Source organism: Juglans regia, chromosome 7, assembly GCF_001411555.2.
Source record: "Juglans regia cultivar Chandler chromosome 7, Walnut 2.0, whole genome shotgun sequence".
NCBI classification, from domain to species: Eukaryota; Viridiplantae; Streptophyta; class Magnoliopsida; order Fagales; family Juglandaceae; genus Juglans; species Juglans regia.
The window spans coordinates 3,493,573-3,516,474 of NC_049907.1; the positions used below are offsets into that span (position 1 = coordinate 3,493,573).

General features: G+C 33.9%; 2 protein-coding genes and 1 non-coding gene across 4 annotated transcripts; 1 reads left to right on the top strand and 2 right to left on the bottom strand.

Moving 5' to 3' along the window:
* Positions 1–1,334: 1,334 nt before the first annotated feature.
* LOC108995361 (UPF0496 protein At4g34320-like) lies at positions 1,335–3,727 on the bottom strand. 2 transcript variants are annotated; one of them, XM_018970923.2, is made up of 2 exons: positions 3,333–3,727; positions 1,335–3,040 (listed from the first exon to the last, which is right to left on the bottom strand). In XM_018970923.2, the coding sequence occupies exon 2, from the start codon at positions 2,913–2,915 to the stop codon at positions 1,902–1,904; it is 1,014 nt and encodes a 337-aa protein (XP_018826468.1). In that variant the 5' UTR covers positions 2,916–3,040; positions 3,333–3,727; the 3' UTR covers positions 1,335–1,901. The 2 variants fall into 2 exon arrangements, with proteins under 2 accessions (XP_018826468.1, XP_018826467.1); XM_018970922.2 differs by having other exon boundaries at positions 1,335–3,112.
* Positions 3,728–12,990: 9,263 nt separating this feature from the next.
* TRNAD-GUC lies at positions 12,991–13,062 on the top strand. Its single transcript has one exon. It is a non-coding gene; the product is annotated as a tRNA-Asp (tRNA).
* A 290-nt stretch (positions 13,063–13,352) lies between these two features.
* Positions 13,353–15,227, bottom strand: LOC108995354 (geranylgeranyl pyrophosphate synthase, chloroplastic-like). Its single transcript, XM_018970912.2, has one exon. It carries the CDS (start codon positions 14,796–14,798, stop codon positions 13,674–13,676), a length of 1,125 nt encoding a protein of 374 aa, XP_018826457.1. The 5' UTR covers positions 14,799–15,227; the 3' UTR covers positions 13,353–13,673.
* Between the last annotated feature and the right edge of the window lie 7,675 nt (positions 15,228–22,902).

Genomic DNA, 22,902 nt, shown 5'->3' on the forward strand with positions numbered 1-22,902 from the left:
AGGAAAAGACATTCACCAACAATGCTCCTTCCGAGGGATATATCCCTTTCTCATCATCACCTTCAACTTACTCGAATACAAAATCCAGCTTGTCTATGTTGCCCTCTTGCTCATAGAGTCCTACGGACTCCTGCCCCCAGCCTTATACATTTATCTGCGCTAAATGATCGTAAAGAGAAGAGAAATGCTGCTCTTCACATCGGTATTTTAAAGGTATTATTATGTCAAACACATAAATAGAAAGATACCTTTAATGTTCGACATTAGCCACACACAAACGCACACACATGAGATTACATACATACATTGTACATATAAGAGTTCCATCTGTATGGATCTAGATTCAAGTACTTGGAGATCCTTTATTTGGTACCAATCATGTTTAGAAGTGTATATGCAAGAATTTGGTTAGGACTAGGTAACTAAGATAATATACTTCATCTTATGTTGGGTTTGTATTTTGGAAGAATATAAAACACTTTGAGTTTATCTAAAGTTATTTTGATTTTATCTAAAGGTTGTTAGGAAGAGTTTTAGATAAGTCAAAAGTGTAGAAGTCGAGTTCTAAAATATAAATTTTATCTAGAGAAGAGTTTGAATGGAAAATTGTTTCTATTGAGAAGATAAAATGTCATGTGTCAACTAACCGTCAGCAAAATCCGTTAGCAAAGTTTCACTATGACTTGGAAATTACTTCCAGAAACACATTTAAACTATCCTAGTAATTAGAATCTGCAGAGATTCAATTCTGGATATTAGAGTATTTTCCAGTGCATAATTTGGTGAGAAAATTCATTAGAGAATTTTCATGTTATTTCTCTCAAAGATTGTAGTCATGATCCAAGGTTAAGATAGAGTAATCGTGTTCAGCCACTGGAGTTCCAATAGAGAAGTTAATACTTGAAGATCATAATAGATTCTGGTTGCTACTGTGGTAAAGACAAAAGGTTGTTTGTCTGGTCAAGTAAGAGTATCAGTTGACAAAAGTTTTGTAATTGAGACTTGCTTATAATTGATTTTCAAATAATAAAACTAATTTTTCTGAGTTTGGATGCCCATTATGATTTTACCTTTAAAAAATTATTTAAAGGGTTTTTTTACCAAGATTGGTGTTATGCAATTAATTTATTTTATGTTCTTATTTTATTATTAAATAATTGCATGGGTTTTTTTACCAAGATTGGTGTTATGCGATTAATTTATTTTATGTTCTTATTTTATTATTAAATAATTGCATGATTGTGGATTGACTAATCAATTTTTTGAGTAAATTGGTAGTAGATCTTTGTATTACTATACAAGTGTATTTGGATAATTTTAAGAAGGATGCAAAGTAGCGGAGCGGGTGGTGGTATGTCATCATTTATCACAAATGGATGCTGAAAACAGAGGAAATTAGATTACCTTGCTAAGCACCTAAGCTGCCCATGGGAGATGGTCGCAATACTGGAGCCCAAAAGAAATTGCAGGGAAAAGAATGGAAGTAATCATCGCAGGGTAACAAAGAAAACTGTTATGGCATTCAGACTGATTGCTTCTGCAGTTCTGCTTTACCCTATCCAGAAAATCACCAAACGCGCGCATTAGTCTTGCTGCAATGTAAATTTTGTGGTATCCCTTCAAATGTCAAAGATTGTCACTCCAATTTATAGGTGTCATTATCTATAGGTTTTCTTCCTAGTTATAATAGTACTGACATTTCAGTGTATCACCCCTTCTAACTGAAGGTGCAGCAGTCAAATTCAGAGCTGAATAATCAATCATGTTTTTCAGATTTCTTTCAGAAACTCTGAAGCATAAAACTAAGAAGGATCTACCAAACTTGATCGTCCAAAGGGGCAAACTCACACAGATAAACACCATCATGAAGAGTTATCTCAGACCACTTGCCAAAGGTTTTCTCAGTCACACACACGTCTGAACATTGATTGTAAAACCAACTTCCTCCAACTCACACTAGTGCCGCTACACTTATCAGCATTAGCACTTAGATTCTGAGCAGTTTTCATAAACATTCCGAACTTCTTCTGGATCTCATCTAGAACAAGCTTCACTGCCTCCTCTTCTCCAAGAGCGAAATCAGCTTTCTCCAGCATTGAATCGGTCTCAATCTGCAGTCTGCGAATAAGTGCCTCAATGTTACCCAAGTCCTTCTTTGCAGTAAGAGTGCCATCTCGCATTGAGCTGATTACCCCCCTTTTTCCTTTCAGTGCACTCTGATACCGCCCCCAAAGTGAGTTGCACCATGTTCCCACAGAGCCCATTGGAACAGACAATGCACCAGTCAATGCTGTTGCCCAGGCTGGAGCTTTAATGGCAGCTGCCACCACCGTGAGAACTAACACAGACACAAATGCAAAAACAAAAATGACATTGGACACTATCCTCCATGTCTTCACAGGATCCAATTTCTTGTCTAGCTTTGTTTTCCAAGGCTTCAATTTGTCCAACATCAATTCATGCTGCTCAGAAACTGATCGCAAAAGTTGAGAAAACTCGTTGGTAAATGGGTCCTCGGCATCCTTGAATTTCCTCAACTCTTGCAATGTCTTCGCAGACTGAACTATCGACTGGTTATCACGTGTGCGCTTCAGGCAGTTCTCAAGGGCAGTGCAGAAGTCCACTGCCATGAGACTACAATGAAAGTAATCCTTCAGGAATGAGAAAAATTCCTGATTGTTCCATATATCTTCCTTACACTTGAGGTTGCAATTGGCTACTTCTAGGTGCATTTCATTTAGACATTTGACAATCTCTTTGATTGAGTCAGAACAAACGAGCTGAGGTTCCTCGACCCCGGTGGAATCACCGAGCTCTATGTCCACCTCCAGCTCGCACGCCACCTCCAGCTCGCGCGCCACCTCATAGGCGTTCATATCAGCCGTGAAATGGGTCTTGCTTGAGTTACTAACCATGCTTGCAGATTTTCCGGCTAATGACGAGACAAACCTAAGCCTTATTATACAACTCTTTGCTATCCAAAAGCGATTATTTCTTATAGCCAAAATACCAAATACACGAAATTTTTTCTCACTGCAATCTGATCGAACCAATTTCAAAATTGAGTATCAGTAATCCAGCTAACCAGATCGCACCATCCGAAGAAAGGATACTACAAAATTCAGCAAAATCAGAAGGCCGATTGGGATTTTAATGAAAAAGAAAACTGCTAAAGGCACAAACTTTGGATAAGATTTTGAGAACTCAAAAGCTCATGCTTCACTTAGCAAAACAAGCTGGATCCAAATAAAAATAAATGCAAAAACCCAAGATGAAAACGTCAAATTTCCGAGTAGATCTTGCTAGCCATCTATTGGAAGATAGTTGGGTACCTGAAATTTAGCTGAAATGACAAAAAGTAGACGGTTTTCTCTCAATTTAATCTCCATGTTGAGTAAACAGTCCCAAAATCCAAGCCAAACACAGTAAGAATCTTCAAAATCTACGATCTTTGGGTAGCAGTGAACGATCTTGATTTGAAAAAATTAGAGAAAGATGCCCATAAATCTATGAATTGAAACAGGAAAAAGATCAAGACAAAGACGGGTAGGAAAAGTAGATAAACCAAGAGGTTAGAGGAGGAAGGGAAAACGAGCGGGGAAGGTAACGAGAACTCGGCAAAGTCGCCAACAATGTTTCCAACACGGATTCAGCTTTTCGACCACGCGGACGGGGAGTCCGGTACGTCGAACTTTCTGCCTCTACTTGAGCTTGAGAAGACAAATATATAAAATGGTATATGAGTAATGAATATAGCATCAAAAGTTAAATGAATTTGTCGGTTTGTTTATAAAGGATAAAGAAAGAATGAAACAAAGCTTTGTAGCCCGAGCTGGAATAATGACATATGTAGCTTCGTGGGTGGTACCATTGAATTTGATATCTCTCAAATATTTTTTTATAGGAAAATTTGTAATGATTAAAGAGTATAGGGTGAAAGAGCCCAACAACAACAATAGCCCACTCACAATAATGCAACAAAAATAAAAGAAAAATAAAAGTGAGAAGTGGAGCTAATTAGGATTCTAAACTCATCTCAATTCATTATTATAATTTTTTAAAATTTTAATATAAAAATATAATAAATAATTTAATTTTTTCAAATTTTAAAATAATAATAATATTAAAAAATAATATTCTAACAATATTTTATTATCTCAATTCAACTCAATTCAAATAACTTCAGCATCCAGCTTCGTTTGGAAGTTGAGCTCATCTTAACTTATCTCAACTCATCATTATAACTTTTTCAAATCTCAATATAAAATATAATAAATAATTCAAATTTTTTAAATTTTAAAATAATAATAATAATAAATAATAATATTCTAATAATATTTTATCATCTCAACTTAACTCACTTCAACATCCAAACCCACCTAACGATCCAGTTTTGGATTTTATTGACACGGAAAATGATACTACCACCTATACTTTTTTTATCGACAAAATGTATTAATTTTGTTTTTTTTTAAAGGATTTGCGTTTTTTTATATTTTAATATTGTGTTATTTTTATTTTTTTTATATTTAAAAAAACACATAAAAAATACTTTATAAAAAAAATCTAAAAAAAAAATTACACTGTCGGTACCGATTATCGGTGGCTCTAGTACCACCCCTATCGAGAAATTAGATATTAAAAAAATAGTTGTAAAGACAGATGGTATAATAGTTCAGAATGTTATTGAGGCCTTCATTTTATTAACTACAAGAATAACACAATATAAAATGGCACACTTCTGGAGTTTCTATTTGTGGAGTCTGGTTATGTTTGTAACGGTCTAGTTTGATGATCTTATTCAACAAGAATCTGTTATAATTTTTTTTTTCTTTTTTTTTTAATGAAATTTCAATGAAGAGTGGGATATGGAGAGAAGGTTTGAGCTGGTAAGCCCAAGCGGGAGTGATTATGGGCAAGCCTTGTGAGAAAACTCTCATTAGATTAGTCAAAGTTAAAGGACAGTTTTGATAAATGTAAGAGAAATTTGACTTTTGACTATTCTATTCATATAAATCTCTATATTGGAATAGTTATTTTTTCATTATATAATAATAAAATAATATAAGATGAATTTGATTTTAATTATTCATATCAAGTCTGCACATTAGATTATACATTTATTTATTATCTGGTAATGAATAACTAATAATTTCAAAAATATTTAATTTTTTAATTATTAATTTTTTTAATTTTATCATATTTTACTATTCTACTTATTTTATGTTAATTAATAATCATGTTCTTATTAAATTAATATATTACTAAGTCAAATTAATATATTAATTGTGATAAAATATGTGATAAAAAGAAAGAGAGGGAAAAATAATTAATAAAATATTTATTTGATGTATGTACAGTAACATTCAAATATTAACATTCAAATATTAATTAGTGGATTGGGTCAAATTAAGAGACAAAAAGGGGTCGAGAATTTTTCTTAGGGGCTTTTTCCCTGGACCTCTCAGAGCACTCTCAAATTTTTTATTTTATTTTTTCTCATCATTCCTAACAAAAAAGACGCACATGTGAGAATTTTGCAAACGAGATGCAACCAACTATACGTGGTGGCAAAGCTTTTGTAGAAGAAAAAAAACAAAAAGCAAAAAGCAAAAGGCTACGAGAATGGAGGTCCTACAAATAAGGAAACCCACACATATTTCCACCATGGAAACACAGGTAGATACCCTTTGGCTTTTGGCACTCGCTTCCAAATGCAAAGCTTTCTCTTCTCAAAACACAATTTTTCTCTTTGTTTTTCTCTGCGTGGTTTTGGTACTCGTTTTTCTTGAATGTAGGGAGGACAAAAAAAAAAGAAACAAGACATTATTGTAAAGAATGGAACAGCTATTAATGAATTTTTTATTGTTATAAAAGAAACAAGACATTGTTGTTGCACACAGCAAGACATTGTTGTTTTGGTCATATAAAAGAAACAAGACATTGTTGTTGCCGACATGTTTTTCTTGAATATATGACCAAAGCTTCTGCGTTTTCTTTTCCAATAAGAGAGAGAGAGAGAGCATTGGAGCAGCTAGCACTTGACAGATATCAATCCAAAAAAGAGTAGAAGAAAAATAGTACAAGATAGAGAGTTACAACCAAAGCAGTGAATTTCAAGTCTCCACGCATTTTTTTATCTTCTTTTACCATAAAACACACAACTTTCTCAACTTTTCTTTATCTCTTTTGTTTTTATTTTTTAAACAATCATGTGTTGCTTCTTGTATCCTGAAGGACCTCAACCCTAGTTTTGAGATCCTCACACTAGGACTCACGGCCATGGAGTTCAATCTTGAAAACCCGTTGACTCATTTTGCATGAACCCCAAACCCGTTTTCCTTTTTATTGGAAGAGAAGAGGAAAATATACAATGAAGGATTCATGGAGACCAAATCTGAGTGGAGAAGAGAAGGAGTTGCTCTGAGTGGAGATGATGAAGGGGGCTTCGATGGTTGCTTCATGGGTTCATGGAGACCAAGTCTGGAGTGGAGAAGACGAAGGGAGGGAAGGGTTGGCTTTGTGGAGAAGACGTGCGTTTCGAGAACTCAAATGAAACGATGCGTTTAATCTCCACGTGGGCACTAGATCCCCAAGAGTGGTTGCACACATCATTTTTCAACAAGATTATGTAGAACGAAAAGATAGCGGGCCTCAAGAGACACCATCTCGTTGGAATGAGAAGATTGGTAATTGAGTAACAAGAAAGAGATGCACCTATAAGAGCATCCTCAATGGATTAACTAAAAGCTAAATCCATTGAGTATTTAGCCATTAGAACACAAAATGTGATCACAATGGATTAGTCAAATTTCAAATAATTGAAATTTAGCTTTAGTTACTTTCAAAAGAATTTCTAAATTTAAAAGTTACTATACATACACAAAATACATATTTTATCAATTATTTTTCTCTCACTTTCCTTCTATCACATATTTTATCAATTATTTATCTCTTCATTTCTTTCTATCACATATTTTATAACAATGGTTGGGTTCATGTGCACGGGTTCATGTGTTAGGGGCTGGGTTCATGCATTGATATATTAATTTGAGTTAGTGATATATTAATTTAATTAGAATATGATTACCAATTAATATATAATAGGTAGAATAATAAAATATGATAAAATAAAATAAATTATTAATTAAAAAAATTAAATACTTTTGAAATTATTAATTAAAAAAATTAAATACTTTTGAAATTATTAATTACTCATTAATATATAATGAATAAATGGATAATCCAATGTGGAGATTTGATATGAATAACCAAAATCAAATTCATCTTATATTATTTTATTGTTATATAATGAAAAAATAAATATTATAATATAGAGATTTATGTGAATAAAATAACTAAAAATTAAATTTCTCTTACATTTATAAAAAATGTCATTTAGCATGTAGGTGTTTGAAGTTGTAAATAACAAGTAATATTAAGTATAAGTCTTAAATAAATAAATTTTACATATAGATTTTTTGTAAAAAAATAAATCACATTAAAAAATAATAAATCTTTTTCTTTTTTTGTTAAACTTTTTTTTACAAATCAATTGTACGAAATTTGTTTATCGAGACTTATACGCATCATTTGTCAACGAGATTAATATCATTATGCATGCACAAGTTTTCATCCTCAGCCATGAGAGTAGGAGTGATTGGATAACTATACCCACACGTGGGGTCCACACATCGAGAGGAACAGAGCATTGATGGTTAGAATGGGCAGATTGGTAGCCTAAGATTATTGACATTGACTTCTAAAACCATCTTCAAAATTTAATAAAAATATATATTTTCATAACCTCTATCCATAACTCTATAGATTAATTATGAAATTTATCAAAATAATAATATAATATTATTTTTTTAATATAATAATAGTTTTTTTAATATTTTATAATTTCATTATCTTAAAAAGTCTAACAATTAATAATTAAAAATTAAATAGAAGGCATTACAAATAGCCCTACCAGAGAGAGAGCCCAACGAAAGAGAATCATGAAAGTGTCATGATACAAGCAACAACCAACCAACCTGAATAGATTTGGACATTAAAATCCCATCGCTTTCTCATTTAAACAATGCATTCTTTCTTTTCAACATGATAGAGATTATAAACTGAAATCATAAATTTTTTGAACTCTGGGTTATCGAACGTACAGCAGAAAAGTTGTTCTCCCTCTTCCCCATGGCTTCAACGAGGGTAACAATTATAGTCCACATTACCATACAGTATCTAGTGAGCAATTCTAGTTGGACAAAGAGAACATAGATAGGCTATAGATAAAATGGCAATCTTGACTGCATTGCAAAACTGAGGTTGCAAAATGGCAATCAGCTCACAAAAAGTTAACATTTCCAACGTGCTATTATTGAAGATCAAGTCACAATTTCAAAATACAATCATCTATTTCAAAAAATAAAATAAAAATCAGATCTCATAATGGCTACCCAACTACATGTTTTGGAAAATTGAAAGTTGGAAATTTGAAATCAATACCAACAGTTACACACCTCCATGAGGTGTGGATGAAGATTTGTCAAATGTACATTCAGAATTATTCAAAGAGTCCTCGAAAAGAGACCACCGATTCATCAAAGAGTCTACAGAATGGTTCACAATGTTCGATTTTTTATATTCATGATAAAATTTTAAAATTACGTCCCACATTTGCGTGGACTTTTTATCAGTATCTTTTATCGCATTGATACTAATATTGAGCTAAGCTGAGACGAGGAGGTTATCTTCTTCTGCAGTGAAAGATGCACTCCTTTAAACTTTTTTTAGAGGATGCCTCTTTTCACTGTTACTGGGTTTAGTTGGACCACAACATTAAAATATTGCGTTGAGATGCTATTATAATCTTCTCCTCTACTTTGTAAGAGAGTGGTGAAGAATAGATCATCATTAATTTATGTGTCCATCCTTAAAAAATATTATATTTTTAAGGAGTCAAAAAAATTTAAACCAATTCTCAAGTCCAACAAAATAGCAAATCATGTTATACAAAGTAAACAAATGTTGTCAATATATATATAGATGTTATATCTACCTACCTCAAACTGAATCAGAATTAATTAAGGTAACTTCTATCATTAATTCAGACCTCTTAAGAAAGAGCAGTAGTGTAGTACCGATCCTATCATGCCAATAATAAATAGACTATCTAGTTCTACAATGTGAACATATACATTTTGCAATATGCTTGAATTAAATGGATCTGAAGCAGACAGATTTTTTCTGCAGCACTGTACAATCTGTCTGCTTCAGATCCATTTAATTCAAGCATATTGCAAAATGCACATGTTCACATTGCAGACAGACGAACACTCTTTTTTCACATTGGGTTGTGTTCCATTATTGGAGACCACATGCAGGGAGATTGAAAGTGCAATTACCATTCATTCATTAATGCATGGTCTTAGCTTTTACATGCCCTGTTTCAGTTCAGTTTTATCATTTACGAAGACAAGGGAACAAAACAACTTTTAATAGATATTGATGAATGCAGGAATTAATATGCCAGCCAAAGGGGTCAATACTCATCTCAATCAAAGATGAACAAACCAAAACCCGTTCTTCCAATGACAAAATACTGTTTTCCTTCAGCAACTATAATCAGGTCACAAACTCTGATAAATTACTGTTTAAAAAATGTATGAGGTTACCAACAAAAATGACCCGATCACTCATCTAATCATGCCATCATTTATAAATTTATAATCCTCATAAACTCAGATGCTTAAGAAAAGAAATTGCAAACCCAAATGTCACAAAAGAACAATATATATATATATATATATATATTTAAACAAGCAGAATGACTTCCTCATATCATGAAAACGAGAGGAAAGAGAATTTATGCCAAATGCCCGAGTTCATGAAATCCCTAATCAAAGTCTTCCCTGCAGGCATACGAGCATTTAGATTTTACAAAATCATATCAGGAACTTGGATACCGTGAATCCATAGCATCCTTATAAGCCAATATCCAAAACTCTTCTATAGAGAACCCATAAGGAAATCCAAACTTATATTTTCCTCGCGTTCAGATATTTCAATAGCTTTTGTATTATATAAAAAATGTGAATTATTAAAAAAATTCCTCTAAAAATGAGTTTCATTCGATTATGTAAAATGAATTGTAAAATATAATTATCTACAGTAATCCGCTATATGTAGTTGGTACTGTTCATCCTGTAGATTTTTTTTTATTAATATTTCATTTTTTTTTTATTTTGATTTTTATCACGTAATCAAATTCTTTTTATTGTCCATCATTTAAAACATATATATTTCATTTTCTTCTAAAAAATATCTTGGAAATATTTTTAAACCAATTTTTTTATATTTTGATTTTATTTTTAATTTTTATTTGGCTTATATATTTTTGTTTTATGTATATAGGACTGAATTATTTTACATTGTATATAAAAATAAATTGTAAATATAAAAAAATATATGGATATTGTAAATTTATTGATAGAAATGAAATATTTAAAAGGAATAAAAAAAGAATGTTTAAATGATATAGAGAAAAAATAGATAAACTGATGGATGACATATTATAAAAGTCAATATATAAAAGTGAGTTTTGGTGATATATTTTAAAGTATATGATAAAAAATCCATTGAGAGTGTTCTCATCTCTAAAGCACACAAGTCTATCATAAATGACTGCCAAATGAAACTAAATCACAACACTGACGGTAAACACAAAATGACCAAAATCGTAGCGAGGGATCAAAGATTTTAACTAGTGTGATAAAATATCTGTACACAAACAAGAACACAAGAACTATTGAATGAACCAAATCCTACAAATGCAATCTAAAATTCACACAACTTGTCAAATCCACAATGAAATTAATCATTTTTAATTTTGTGAAATTAAGCTTTTAAACCCAGAATTACTAATCCTGCTAACCATAAGCCAACCAAAAGCTACCTGTGATACACAATCCACTCTCCAATTATAAGCTTTGACATGCTTATAATTGGACGACGGAGCCTTTTACTTTGAGCAATAAGCATTATCACCCTTATCAAACATTGTTAGGCCCTATTAGAGCATTGGTATTGGATTATGCAAATTTAAAAAAAAATGAAGAGTTTGGATAATAGAGTCTAAAAATACACTGTATTGGATTATGTAAATGCAAAAGAAATGAATTTTAGCTACAGTAAATTAATGTTGTGGGTCATATTTGGATTTAACTATAGCTAGACCAAATGGAATAAAAAAATACTTTCTCTCTCCCGATTCTCCCTCTCCCTAACTCATTTATCTCCCGCGGGTTTTCCCCTCTATTTCTCCTTTCCTCCTTTTTGGGTTTTTTCATTTCTCATCACCAATTAAAATCATTGCATTTCCTTTCGATTTCTCTCTTGCAATCTTTCATTTTTTTTTCGATCCCCTCCCGAGTGTTTCAAGTCCATAATATACGTTATCAAACCCAATGATTTTTAAGGTTTCGTTAAACCCAACCTCATAAACTCACCCTTCCCCATATAAATCACGCTTGAACACAAGAAAATCTTCAGGTACTTTCCTTTTCGGCTTTTCCCGATTTCTACGATCTTTGAGGTTTTCTTTTCTTTTTTGTTAATTGAGTTTATGCTTGATTAAAAGATCCCAAGTTCTTTCAAATTTGGCTACGATAGTTGATTCTAGGTTTTTCTTTTATTGGATTATGCTGATGATTTGTGTTCCTTCAAATCATGCTGGTTGCGATGGAAACCAAGTGGAAAATATACAAGTGGAAAAATTACATAAGTCAAAATGAAAAATACACAAGTGGAAAAATTATTCCTTTCATTTATATGATTCTCATTAAAATATTATGAGTTCAAATCGAAAGAAATAGGGAGCTTATCACCACGCATCCCGATCGAAAAAGAAAAATGGAAACACTTTGTACGCAAATTGAAGAACAAATAGTACTCAAACAATTGAAACCAATGAATAAAGATATTAGCTTTGTGTTACCGATGCCTTCCATGGATTCTCTGCAAATAGAAATGAAAGAAAATGGGAGGGAGGGAAAGAAAAATGTTGGGTTCTCTGCAAATGGAAGCCTAGGATTGGAATAAAAGAAAGGAAAAGAAAATGGGAGAGATAAATGAGAGGATTCAGCGAGGATGCATAGGAAAAAGAAAATGGGAGAGATAGGATGCGATTTAGCATGAGAGAAAATTAAAAAAAAAAAAAAAAAAAGAAAGGGAAATAAGGGAGCTGAAAAACGAGAGAAGAAAGAGACGTTGAGAACCAATTTTAGTCAATAAAATAATGTTTGAAAGAATAGCAATGACTTGCCAAATATGGAAAAATAAAAAAATCTCAAATTGAGCTTTGGTTAGTCCAATGTAGACCAATTTTAACATAATTGACTATAATTTGATGAGGAACTCATTTGCTAGCTCTTAGAATGTGATACACATGCAGATATTAGAGTTACAAATTAAGGCTCCGTTTGGTTACTAAACATCTCTTAACTTATCTCAACTCATCATTACAACTTTTTCAAATCCCAACATAAAATATAATAAACAATTCAACTTTTTCAAATCTCAAAATAATAATAATATTAAAAAATAATATTCTAACAATATTTTATCATCTCAACTCAACTCAACTCAACTCAACTCACTTCAATATCCAAACGCAACCTAAGTGGTGGAACATGAGATGAGGTGCACGCACGACCTAAAATTGATCGTAGGTGATGATCGACGACCGATGAAGATGATAGTGGGACACGTGCATCTCTATGGTGGCTTGAGTGTCATAGGTGTTACAAGATTAATCGTAAGTATATCTTTTGAATCTATTTGCATATTACCAATTGACAAATAAAATAACTATTTTCAATCACTTTTTAACTAAGCATGAGAAAGGTCCTACAAACTTCTTGTTTTATTTGTACGATACAGGCAAGACTAATAAGAAGTTAAATTAATAATATTTATAATCTTGAATATCTAGTCGTTGTAGTATAGTGGTAAGTATTCCCGCCTGTCACGCGGGTGACCCGGGTTCGATCCCCGGCAACGGCGTCCTTTTTTTTTTTCCCTCTATTATTAAACCTATCAATTTGAATCTTTGATCAGCGCTTATTGGAAAGTTGGAAACTATCGATCTGGACGCCATTGACAGGAGACCACGTTTTGGTACCAATCAACCTAAAAAATATGCAGAGTGAAGAGAGCAGTTGATGGGGCATCATCATCTTTTTGCAAATGGATCATGAAAAGCAAAAACAAGAAAACTACGCAACATCTACAAAACATCTGGATCTGCCACCGGGATTACGGATATGGACGAATATTAATACTTGGATGCGGCCTATGCGAATTCATTGCCAGAAAATCTAGCAGATAGTAATTCCCAAGAGTATTAATACATCTTCCACGCAACTTTTCCATCAACGCAGAGCATATCCAAAGGACGATGCAAATGTACAACTCTTGCCCAAAACAAAAGACTCGAGCACGTACAGATCAAACCCCAGAAACTAAAGTATATAATCAATTCGTCGCTACAGAATTAATGTTCCTAGATTAACACAAGCGCACCCTGCTGGTCTCTCAGCCTCTCCTCAAGCATCACAAGCAGCAAGCTTTGTTTAGGATTTATTCGTTTTGAGGAAACAAGTATTGTGCATAAGCTAGTTTTGCCTGTGAGCAATATAATTAGCCAAAGCAATCAATGGCGCTGCCTTCTCTGGGTCAAATCCAGAGAGCTGGTTCTGGGCATCCTTGTTCAGTTTCTCGGCAAATTCCCTCGATTTCTCGATGCCCAGTAGCTTCGGATACGTAACCTTATCCGCCACCAAGTCCTTCCCGGCCGTCTTCCCCAATTCCTGCGACGATTTTGTCACGTCAAGAATATCGTCCACCACCTGAAACAGCAGCCCGATATACCTCGCGAATCTCCTCAGCTTTTCCACCTCCTCGTTGGACCCACCTCCCAGAATTGCTCCTAGAACCACAGCCCCTTCCAGCAGCGCCGCCGTTTTATGCTGATGAATGAATTCCAGGTGCTCTAAATCAACCTCGGAAAGTCCCTCGGAACATATATCGACTACTTGTCCGGCAACAAGCCCTTCAGTCCCAATCGACCTGGCCAGCTCCCCGACGGCGCGGACAACCCTCGCGGGCGGCACGCCCGCCGTTGACACCACGATGTGCTCGAAAGCGAACGCCAGAAGCGCATCGCCGGCGAGAACCGCGACATCCTCGCCGAAGACCTTGTGGTTGGTGGGCTTTCCTCGGCGGAGATCGTCGTTGTCCATGCAAGGAAGATCGTCGTGGATCAGAGACATGGTGTGGATCATCTCGACGGCGCAAGCGGCGGCCATGGCGATGGCCTCTGTACCGCCGACGAGCTCGCAGGCGGCGATGCAGAGCATGGGGCGCACTCGCTTGCCGCCTGCGAGGAGGGAGTAGCGCATGGCCTCATGGATCTTAAGGGGGTCCTTCATCGAAACGGCGGCATCGAGGGCTTGGTTAACGGAATTGGCTTTCTGGACCATGTAGCTCTTAAAACTAAAAGTGGGTCTTGATTCTTCTGATTCTTCTTCTTCTCTGACAGTATCTTCCTTGGTGAGGACCGCAGTGACGGAGAACGCTGAGTGTGCAGAAATTGGTCTTCGTCGGCGTTCTGGGGATGTGAACGAAATGGGTGTGTTCTTCAAAGGATGAAGGGTTTGGAAAGGTGGGGATCTGGATCTGCCTGCTTGCATGAACATTGAACAGGTTTGGACCCATGTACTTGGATTCACACAACTCATGTTTCTCAAGCTTTTGAGAAAGTAACACAGGCAGAGGTTTTGGTTTGTTTGCAGAGAAAAAACAGAGACAGATGGTGGAATCGAATGAAGAAAAGGCCTGATTTTGGGACAAAGCTCCAATGCTCCACTAGAGAGAGAGAGAGAGAGAGAGAGAGAGAACTTGCTAATGTTAAATTGCTAATGCTCCTGATGGGCAGCCATAAATGGATAGACTAGACACACAAGCAAGACCCACAACTCGGTAATGTTTCCCAAGACAGCCAGCAATATAGCATTCACAGCGTTTGACTCATTTTCCTCGCTCATTCACTCAGGACGAAAGCGAGTGATTGGAGAGTGGGAAAGGATGAGTCGAGTTTAGAGCATTTGCTGCAGCACTCAGAGAGACCAAACGAGCCAACCAACCAACTGCGGACAAAGGACAAAGATAGGATATTGGGATTGGATTAGCTTTTAGAGCCATTGGTATCATTCTCAGCCTCACTTTTGCCCACTATATTACTACCCATTTACGTATTTAAAGTTTTTTTTTTTCTTTTAAATATCTTTTTTAATTTTTTAGTCAAAAAAATTAAAAATATATATTATTTTACTAATGGTACTTCTTTAATCATTAAGTAAAATAAAAAATTAAAAAAAAATTAAATACGAAAAAAAGTAATAAATGAGTAGTAGGAAGATAGTAATCTTATCATTTTCTTATAGTATATCGCACAATTTTTTAGGGTTGTACAGAAACCAATGAAATTGGTGGTCCCCGATGCGGACCTGCCAGCGGAGTTCGGAATCGGCCGAAACTAGTAGAGAACCAGTCGGCCGGTTGTACAAAAATAAAGAAACCAATGCCTCTCAGTTTGATTTTGGTCTGAACCAAATCCAAACTGCCAAACTGACCGATTATATATATATACAGGGGTGTAACCAATCTGGTTTGGTTCGGTTCGGTTTTGGATAAAATCTAGGACCGAATCGGTATGTACTGGTTTTGTATTTTTTAAAACCGATTACGCACCGGTTATCCTCCTAAACCGGTACTTCCGGTTTTACCGGTTTCCGGTCCGGTTTTTCAGTTTTTTTAAAATGTAAATTTCACAATTTGTCATTAAAAATTTGTTTATAAAAAAAAATTGATTTAAAAAAAAAAGTTTTATACTTTTATTAATATATTAGACTATATAATAGTATTAATATTAGACTATTGGTATAATTATAAGTTATATATTAGTATTAGTTATAAATTTTTAGTGATTTAATATTAACATTGTATGTAATAATTTATAAATTATAATAAGAAATTATTTCATATATGAATATATATGCTATATATAAAATTTCACATAAAAATTTATAATTATATATTATATATAAAACTTATATATATTAATATTTAATATATATAAAATATTTTGTATAAAACTTATATATAAAAATATTATTTTTTATTTTTTTTAATCAACCGGTCCGGTCTGGTCCAAAAAATCCCAGAACCGGAACCGGACCGGAACTGGCCGGTTTTTACATTTTAAAAACCGGTTCCGAACCGGACCGGTTCAAAACCGATCCGGTTCGGTCCGATCCGGTCCGATTTTTTGGTTTGAATTTACACCCCTATATATATATATATATTATATTATACGTATATAAAATGTTGTTTCACTTAAGTAAGTGAAACAACGTTGTTTTAATTATGAGTTTTATAACCAAAAAAAAAAAAAGATGAAATAGCGTTGTTTGGATCTGGGATTAATAACCCTCCATCTTCTTTTTCCCTTTGTTTTTTTCCTCTGTGGGTCCACTTCTTCCCACTGATAGCACAATCCGCCACTCCCCTCCTTCTCCACAGAGACACCAACGGTAGACCAACAAACCACACCGATTCACGTCAAGACCAAAGATGCTGATTTTCTCTCCCCTAATCGACCGGTTATAAACCTTTCCAAAACTCGTCAGTGCTGCATCAATTTTGGATCGAAATTGCACTGACGACATTAGTTTTCAACCCTATTATTTTCGATGTTGAGAGATGGTACTTGAAACAACGGCGAAGCATGTGATTATGTCATTACTTGAACGTAGGTTGCAACTAGTGTTAGGAACCTGTTGAGAATTGATGTAACGTAAGAAGAAAACAAATGGGAGATGGAATGAAGGTTGCTGTAATGAAATTGAGGGATTGTTTGTGAAAATGATAAAGAGAATCACATGTATTTTAATAAGAGATTCTTCGAGGGAACCCACCCACTACTAAATTCCTGGCCATCCACAACAAATTCTCTAACCAACTAGTAAAATTGATAAACTAACCAACATAAAAACTGAAGAACATCACAATAAAATAAAACGCTTTGTTTGATGTTTTTAAGTCCTAAACGATGCTTATTACAAAGACCCACTACCAAACACTTGGGTAAATAAAACACTGATGTCTTGCTCTTACAACGATAGAAACCTCTAGAACTAGTTCCTCCAAAATGCCCCGTATTGCTTCCTCCTTCAAAATGCTGCGCTCCATTAACATGCCTAAACGGTATGTTTTATTAGCTTCCTCAGCTGCCCTTCACTTGTTCAACTTATTTTCACTTCACTTTGCACGATCCCTTCCCTAACTAGGTTCCTAAGAGCTAGTGATTTATGAGAACACACGATATTGTCTATTTTCGACGGCAAGACAAATCATAATTTTTCATTCCATCATTGTCCTTAATAATTCCGTCATCGTGTTTCACTTTTGTTTTGTCTGTCTTTTTTCTTGGGGTTCTCCGCTTGTTGTATTGCATAAAAGAAAAAGATTTCTTCAAATACTTGTTCTATTATATTTAATTAATAAAATAAAGTATAGAATCAATATTCGAATTCAAAATATATATTATATACCATGCAGAATTATGATTTATCTAAAAATACTTAAATTGATGAAAAAACCAAATGTTTAGTATTTAAATAATATGCATAAGTACTTAAACGTACTTGAAATTCAAATGTGCAATGTGTAAGGACACAGATCAGTCCAGTTCCCCGTAGACACTAGACAGACAGTATTTAATGTGTAGACTATAGAGTATAACCTAACGTACGTGTTTCCAGCTTCAGAAAAATGAACGTCCTGAATCCACCAAATCTTTGGATTCCCCGTGAACCTCGTGTTAATAATGTGATTGTCTTTGTTTTTTAATTTGTATCCTTAACTTAGGCTCCGTTTGATTTCGCACGTAGTGTTAATTTATCTATCTCATTTTAACATCTGAATACTATTTAAATACAATATTTTTCAAATTCAAAATTTTAATTTTTTTATTTCATTATTATAATTTTTCAAACTTCTAAACAAAACGTAAAAAATAATTCAAATCTCAAAATAAAAATAACATTAAAAATTTATATTATAATAATATTTTAACTTTATAATATTTTTATTCTAATTTTTCTTTCTTATTTTTCAAAATAAAACATTTTAATGAAAATAATTTTACTACTATTCACTAATTTTACTATTATTCACAAATTTCTAATCTTTATAATAAATAATGTCTTTAAAGATAAAAAAAAAAATGCTATTTTACCTACTCAATTTGTCTCCTCAATTTAACACTTCATGTATTTTTTAGTTTATTTAATAATTACGAAAGTGATTATTAATATATTAATATTTTTATATATTTTTTTAAAATAATAAAAAAACTTAAATTAAAAAATTGAGCAATTTGACTTAGCGGTCAATTAAGCGGCAGAGTCGCACTTAAAATGTTGATCTCATTTATTCCCCATGATTCTCACGTTGGCACAGTTAACCTGAAAGATACCCCCACCTAGACCTACGCAGACTTCACTACCTCCAGCTCTGAGTGGACCCACCTTTAGGCACAGATTTTGCTACCTCTAGTAGTAGTAGTCTTTGAATAATGGCAGTGTTCCAATTTTTATTCTATTCTAATACGTGCCACTTCACGAGTTCCCTGCTTCATTACTCAAACAATATTAGATGTTATAGAAATTATTTATTGTGTTTTTTTATTTTTTCCTGGACTTTGACAATTCAATTTGGATAAATAACTGAAATTATATAATATAAGCCTATTCTTCATGAACTCTTTCATAACTTCGGCCATTTTCAATTAATAAACAAAAAGAATTCGTAACTAAGATCAAGTAAATAAAACAAATTTAAGATTAAGATAAAACAAGACTTAGAATAAAACAAATAGACAAATAAAACAGATTCTATAATAATATTTTAATATTATAAAAAATTCACTCATGCAATAATAAATACTCATTTCCTATGTCTATATATAAATTGTAATCATTCATAAGATGGAACTCGTTATTACAACTTAGATCATTTTCAATTGGTTTTTGAATTAGTTGTCCAACCTTGAAGCTGAGCAGAGCCTTCTCTCGTTTTTTCTTTCTAGAAGAAAATTGAGGTAAAGTAGGGTCCATCGAGATTCTAACAGAATCAGAGGTGGTTCGGAGTGGAGGGGCAGAATAACGGACACTTCCATCGTCTATATGGGGACTGAAAGAGGTGGTTTCTGTTACTTAGAAACGTGAGTTAAGCAGATGGAAGAGTAATGGTGATGGAAGAGGAAAAAAAGAAAATGAAAGGTTAGAGAAAGTGAGGGAATGAGTGTTTGGTAATTGAACCAATAGGATTGAAGGGTGGGTTGATGCTGTTATGGAACCAATCTATGGAAGTTGAGGTGGTGAACTACTCTCAGTGGCATGTTAGTGCTTGGATTAAAGATGTGGAAGGTAATGCTAAATGGCTGTTAACAAGCTTCTATGGACAACCTGAAACCAATCTGAGGGAAGAGACATGGAGTTTATTAAGTTCTTTAAAACCACAAGATGATCATGGGTGGTGTGTGGTAGGTGATTTCAATAAGATATTGGTACATGATGAGAAGGGGGGAAGGCTGAAACCAGAAAAACAGATGGCTCGTTTTAGAGAGGTGTTGGAGATAGGGGGTCTGTTTGATTTGGGGTGGAGATCTTGAGTTTGGAGGATGTAATGACCGTAAGTAGATCTCGAAGGTTTTAGCATAGTAAAAGGCACGTAAAAGTACGGGATAGAAGGAGAGTGTTCCAAGTGAAGTGTAGCTCTATTTCTAGTTTAGTTGCTTATGCACTAGATAGAGAATAACACTAAGGTTATGTGTTTGCATGTAGGTTGCTATCTGATATACACATGAATGGACTGCATGATATGAAAGTAGCATGGGGTTCAGATATGTATTATGTTCATACTCTTCTAGAGTTTTCTAAATGGTATGAAATGAAATTGAAATGTTTTTCCTTTTCGATACCTTATGAAACGACACGAAATATGTTTTACGGAAGCATTGCTAAGTGTTCAAAAGTATACGTATGTATGACCCTTCTTGGCGGTCCATTTTTCAACAACCTAAAGTATTACTTGTATGCATGTGAATGGATGACTATACATGGTATGTATTTTTTAGGAAAATAAATGTTGAGGCTGATGCATTGACCTTTAACCGATGATTTGAACGACGCGAAGAAAGTGTTTTAAAATGCTCCTATGAACTAATGTTTTATGGATGTCCCTATGAACTGACGTTTTATGGATGTTATGAAAGATGATGTTTAACCTCTTGCTTTTAAATGATGTTTTCCTTTAATGAACTGCTAAATGAAAATGACTGAAAATTAAATGATTGAAAGGACTGAACGTCTAATGTATGAAAATACGTAACGGCCATATGAATGAATGGAAAGGGTACCAGACTGGGCAGATTGCAATGCCGGGTAAGTAATACTGGTAGTGCACCCAGTGCTGCCCCCTAACTGAAAAGGAATTCCCAACCTGTGACCATGGGCAGAGTTCGGGTCCAAAAGACCGCTAACCCCAACACACGGGGTGTAACAATGTGTACCGGCTAATGAAAGTGATAAGAAAGAATTTATGAATGTATGAATGCATCAAACTCTTGAAGAAATGAAGGCACTAATAGGGAATACGTTTTACAAAAAGAAAACCATTTTTAAAGAAAAATTCCGTCCAGTGATGTTTTCAAAAGAACGCATGTGTGCATGTACGTATAGTATGTATGAAATGATGAATGCATAACTGAAAACCTATGTTATTATATTTTAATTGTATGAAATAATGCTTATGAGTCATCGACTCATTTTAGTTTTATGTATATCCCTCTCTCCCCCAACAAGAATTGAATGAGCAGTACGCGTCAGGTTGGACACAACCCGTGGGGAAGAGCACAAAAGTCTAGGCATGAGAATTTAATTGTATGAGAGGCCTTTTTATTGTAAGATTAATGTTTTCTGCTGTAAACCTCTTTTATTCTCAAATCACATTTTATTTTATAACGTAAAGTCTTGCACCCTAGGTATGGAAGCAAAAAATTTTAAATCGAACAGTAATTTCCGTCGTCATTTCTAAAATCATTTTTAAAAAATCTCACCATAAAGACGGGAGTTACATATTAAAACCTCTAGAACTAGTTCCTCCAAACCGCCCCGTATTGCTTCCTCCTTCAAAACGCTACACTGCATTAACACGCCTAAACGGTACGTTTTATTAGCTTCCTTAGCTACCCTTCACTGAATTAGACGGCGTCATTTCTTATTCAACTTATCTTCATTTCACTTTGCCCGATCCCTTCCCTAATTGGGTTCCCAACAGCTAGTGATTTATGAGAACACAATATTTTCTATTTTGGACGGCAAGACAAATCATAATGTTTCATTCCATCCTTTTCCTTAATAATTCCGTCATCGTGTTTCACTTTTGTTTTGTCTGTCTTTTTTCTTGGGGTTCTCCGCTTGTTGTATTGCATAAAAGAAAAAGATTTCTTCAAATACTTGTTCTATTATATTTAATTAATAAAATATCAAAATATATATTATATACCATGCAGAATTATGATTTATCTAAAAATACTTAAATTGATGAAAAAACCAAATGTTTAGTAGTTAAATAATATGCATAAAGACTCTTAAATTCAAGCTATAACTTGATAAACTGGATCCAAGATATTGATAGAATGACAAAAAAAGATTAAATAAGTTGCCAAACTTGACACGTACTTAAACGTACTTAAAATTCAAATGTGCAATGTGTAAAGACACAGATCAGTCCAGTTCCCCATAGACACTAGACAGACAGTATTAATGTGTAGACTATAGAGTATAGCCTAAACGTACGTGTTTCGAGCATCATACAAATGAAAGGTCCTGAATCCACCAAATCTTTGTATCCCCCGTGAGCCTCGTGTTTTTTTTTTTTTCTAATCAAGCATATGATATATAAAAGGGAAATTCTAGAGTTTGAGGAGGGTCATTTCCACTATCAATATACAAAAATCAACTAGAAATATTATTTATAGGTATGCTACCAAAAACAAGATTGGTAGCTGCCCACTGCGCAACAGAGTGCACACATTGATTTTGGAATAGATGAATCTTGACAAATTTCCAGTTTTGATGAAGATTTGATAAGTGCTGGATGTCCTTAATAATAATTGATATGTTCCAAAATATGGAGATATTTGGACTTTCGATGGAAGAGATAATTGATTGAGAATTCCCTTCAATGATTGCTAATCCTTGAGTTGATGCCATATTAGCTGCTAACAGCGCTGCTTTTGCTTCAGCAATTAAAGGGATTGTAGTTTGTATCTTTTCTGTTAAGATTCCCAGAACATCTCCATTGTGGTTTCTTTGAATTGCTGAGACTACTGAAAATTGATCCCGTATTGCTGCATCAAAAGAATAGCTTTGATAGTTTAGAGGAGGAGGATGCCAATTTTCTTCTTTGCTTTGTTGATCAACTTTTCCTTTCCATGCAGCTTTATAGTCTTCATAGATGCCTTTGATCTGAATGCTTGCTTCTTCAATTGATAGATATGTCTGATTATGAACGATATCATTTCTTTTTCTCCAAATGAAATCTATCATTATGACTGCAAATAACTGGAAATGATGTCGCTCCTCTTTTTTAAGTCTCAATTCTCTGTCCTGATAGATGATCATTTTGATCCAGTCTGATATAGAATCTATAGGCAAGTTTGTAAAGTTTAGAGGCCAGCTGTTTTGTTGCCATAGTATTCTATTGAATGGACAT

What these genes read in the sequence shown, in the direction of transcription:
- LOC108995361 (XM_018970923.2), bottom strand. Translation starts at nt 2,915, where the DNA reads ATGGTTAGTAACTCAAGCAAGACCCATTTCACGGCTGATATGAACGCC.
- LOC108995354 (XM_018970912.2), bottom strand. Translation starts at nt 14,798, where the DNA reads ATGAGTTGTGTGAATCCAAGTACATGGGTCCAAACCTGTTCAATGTTC.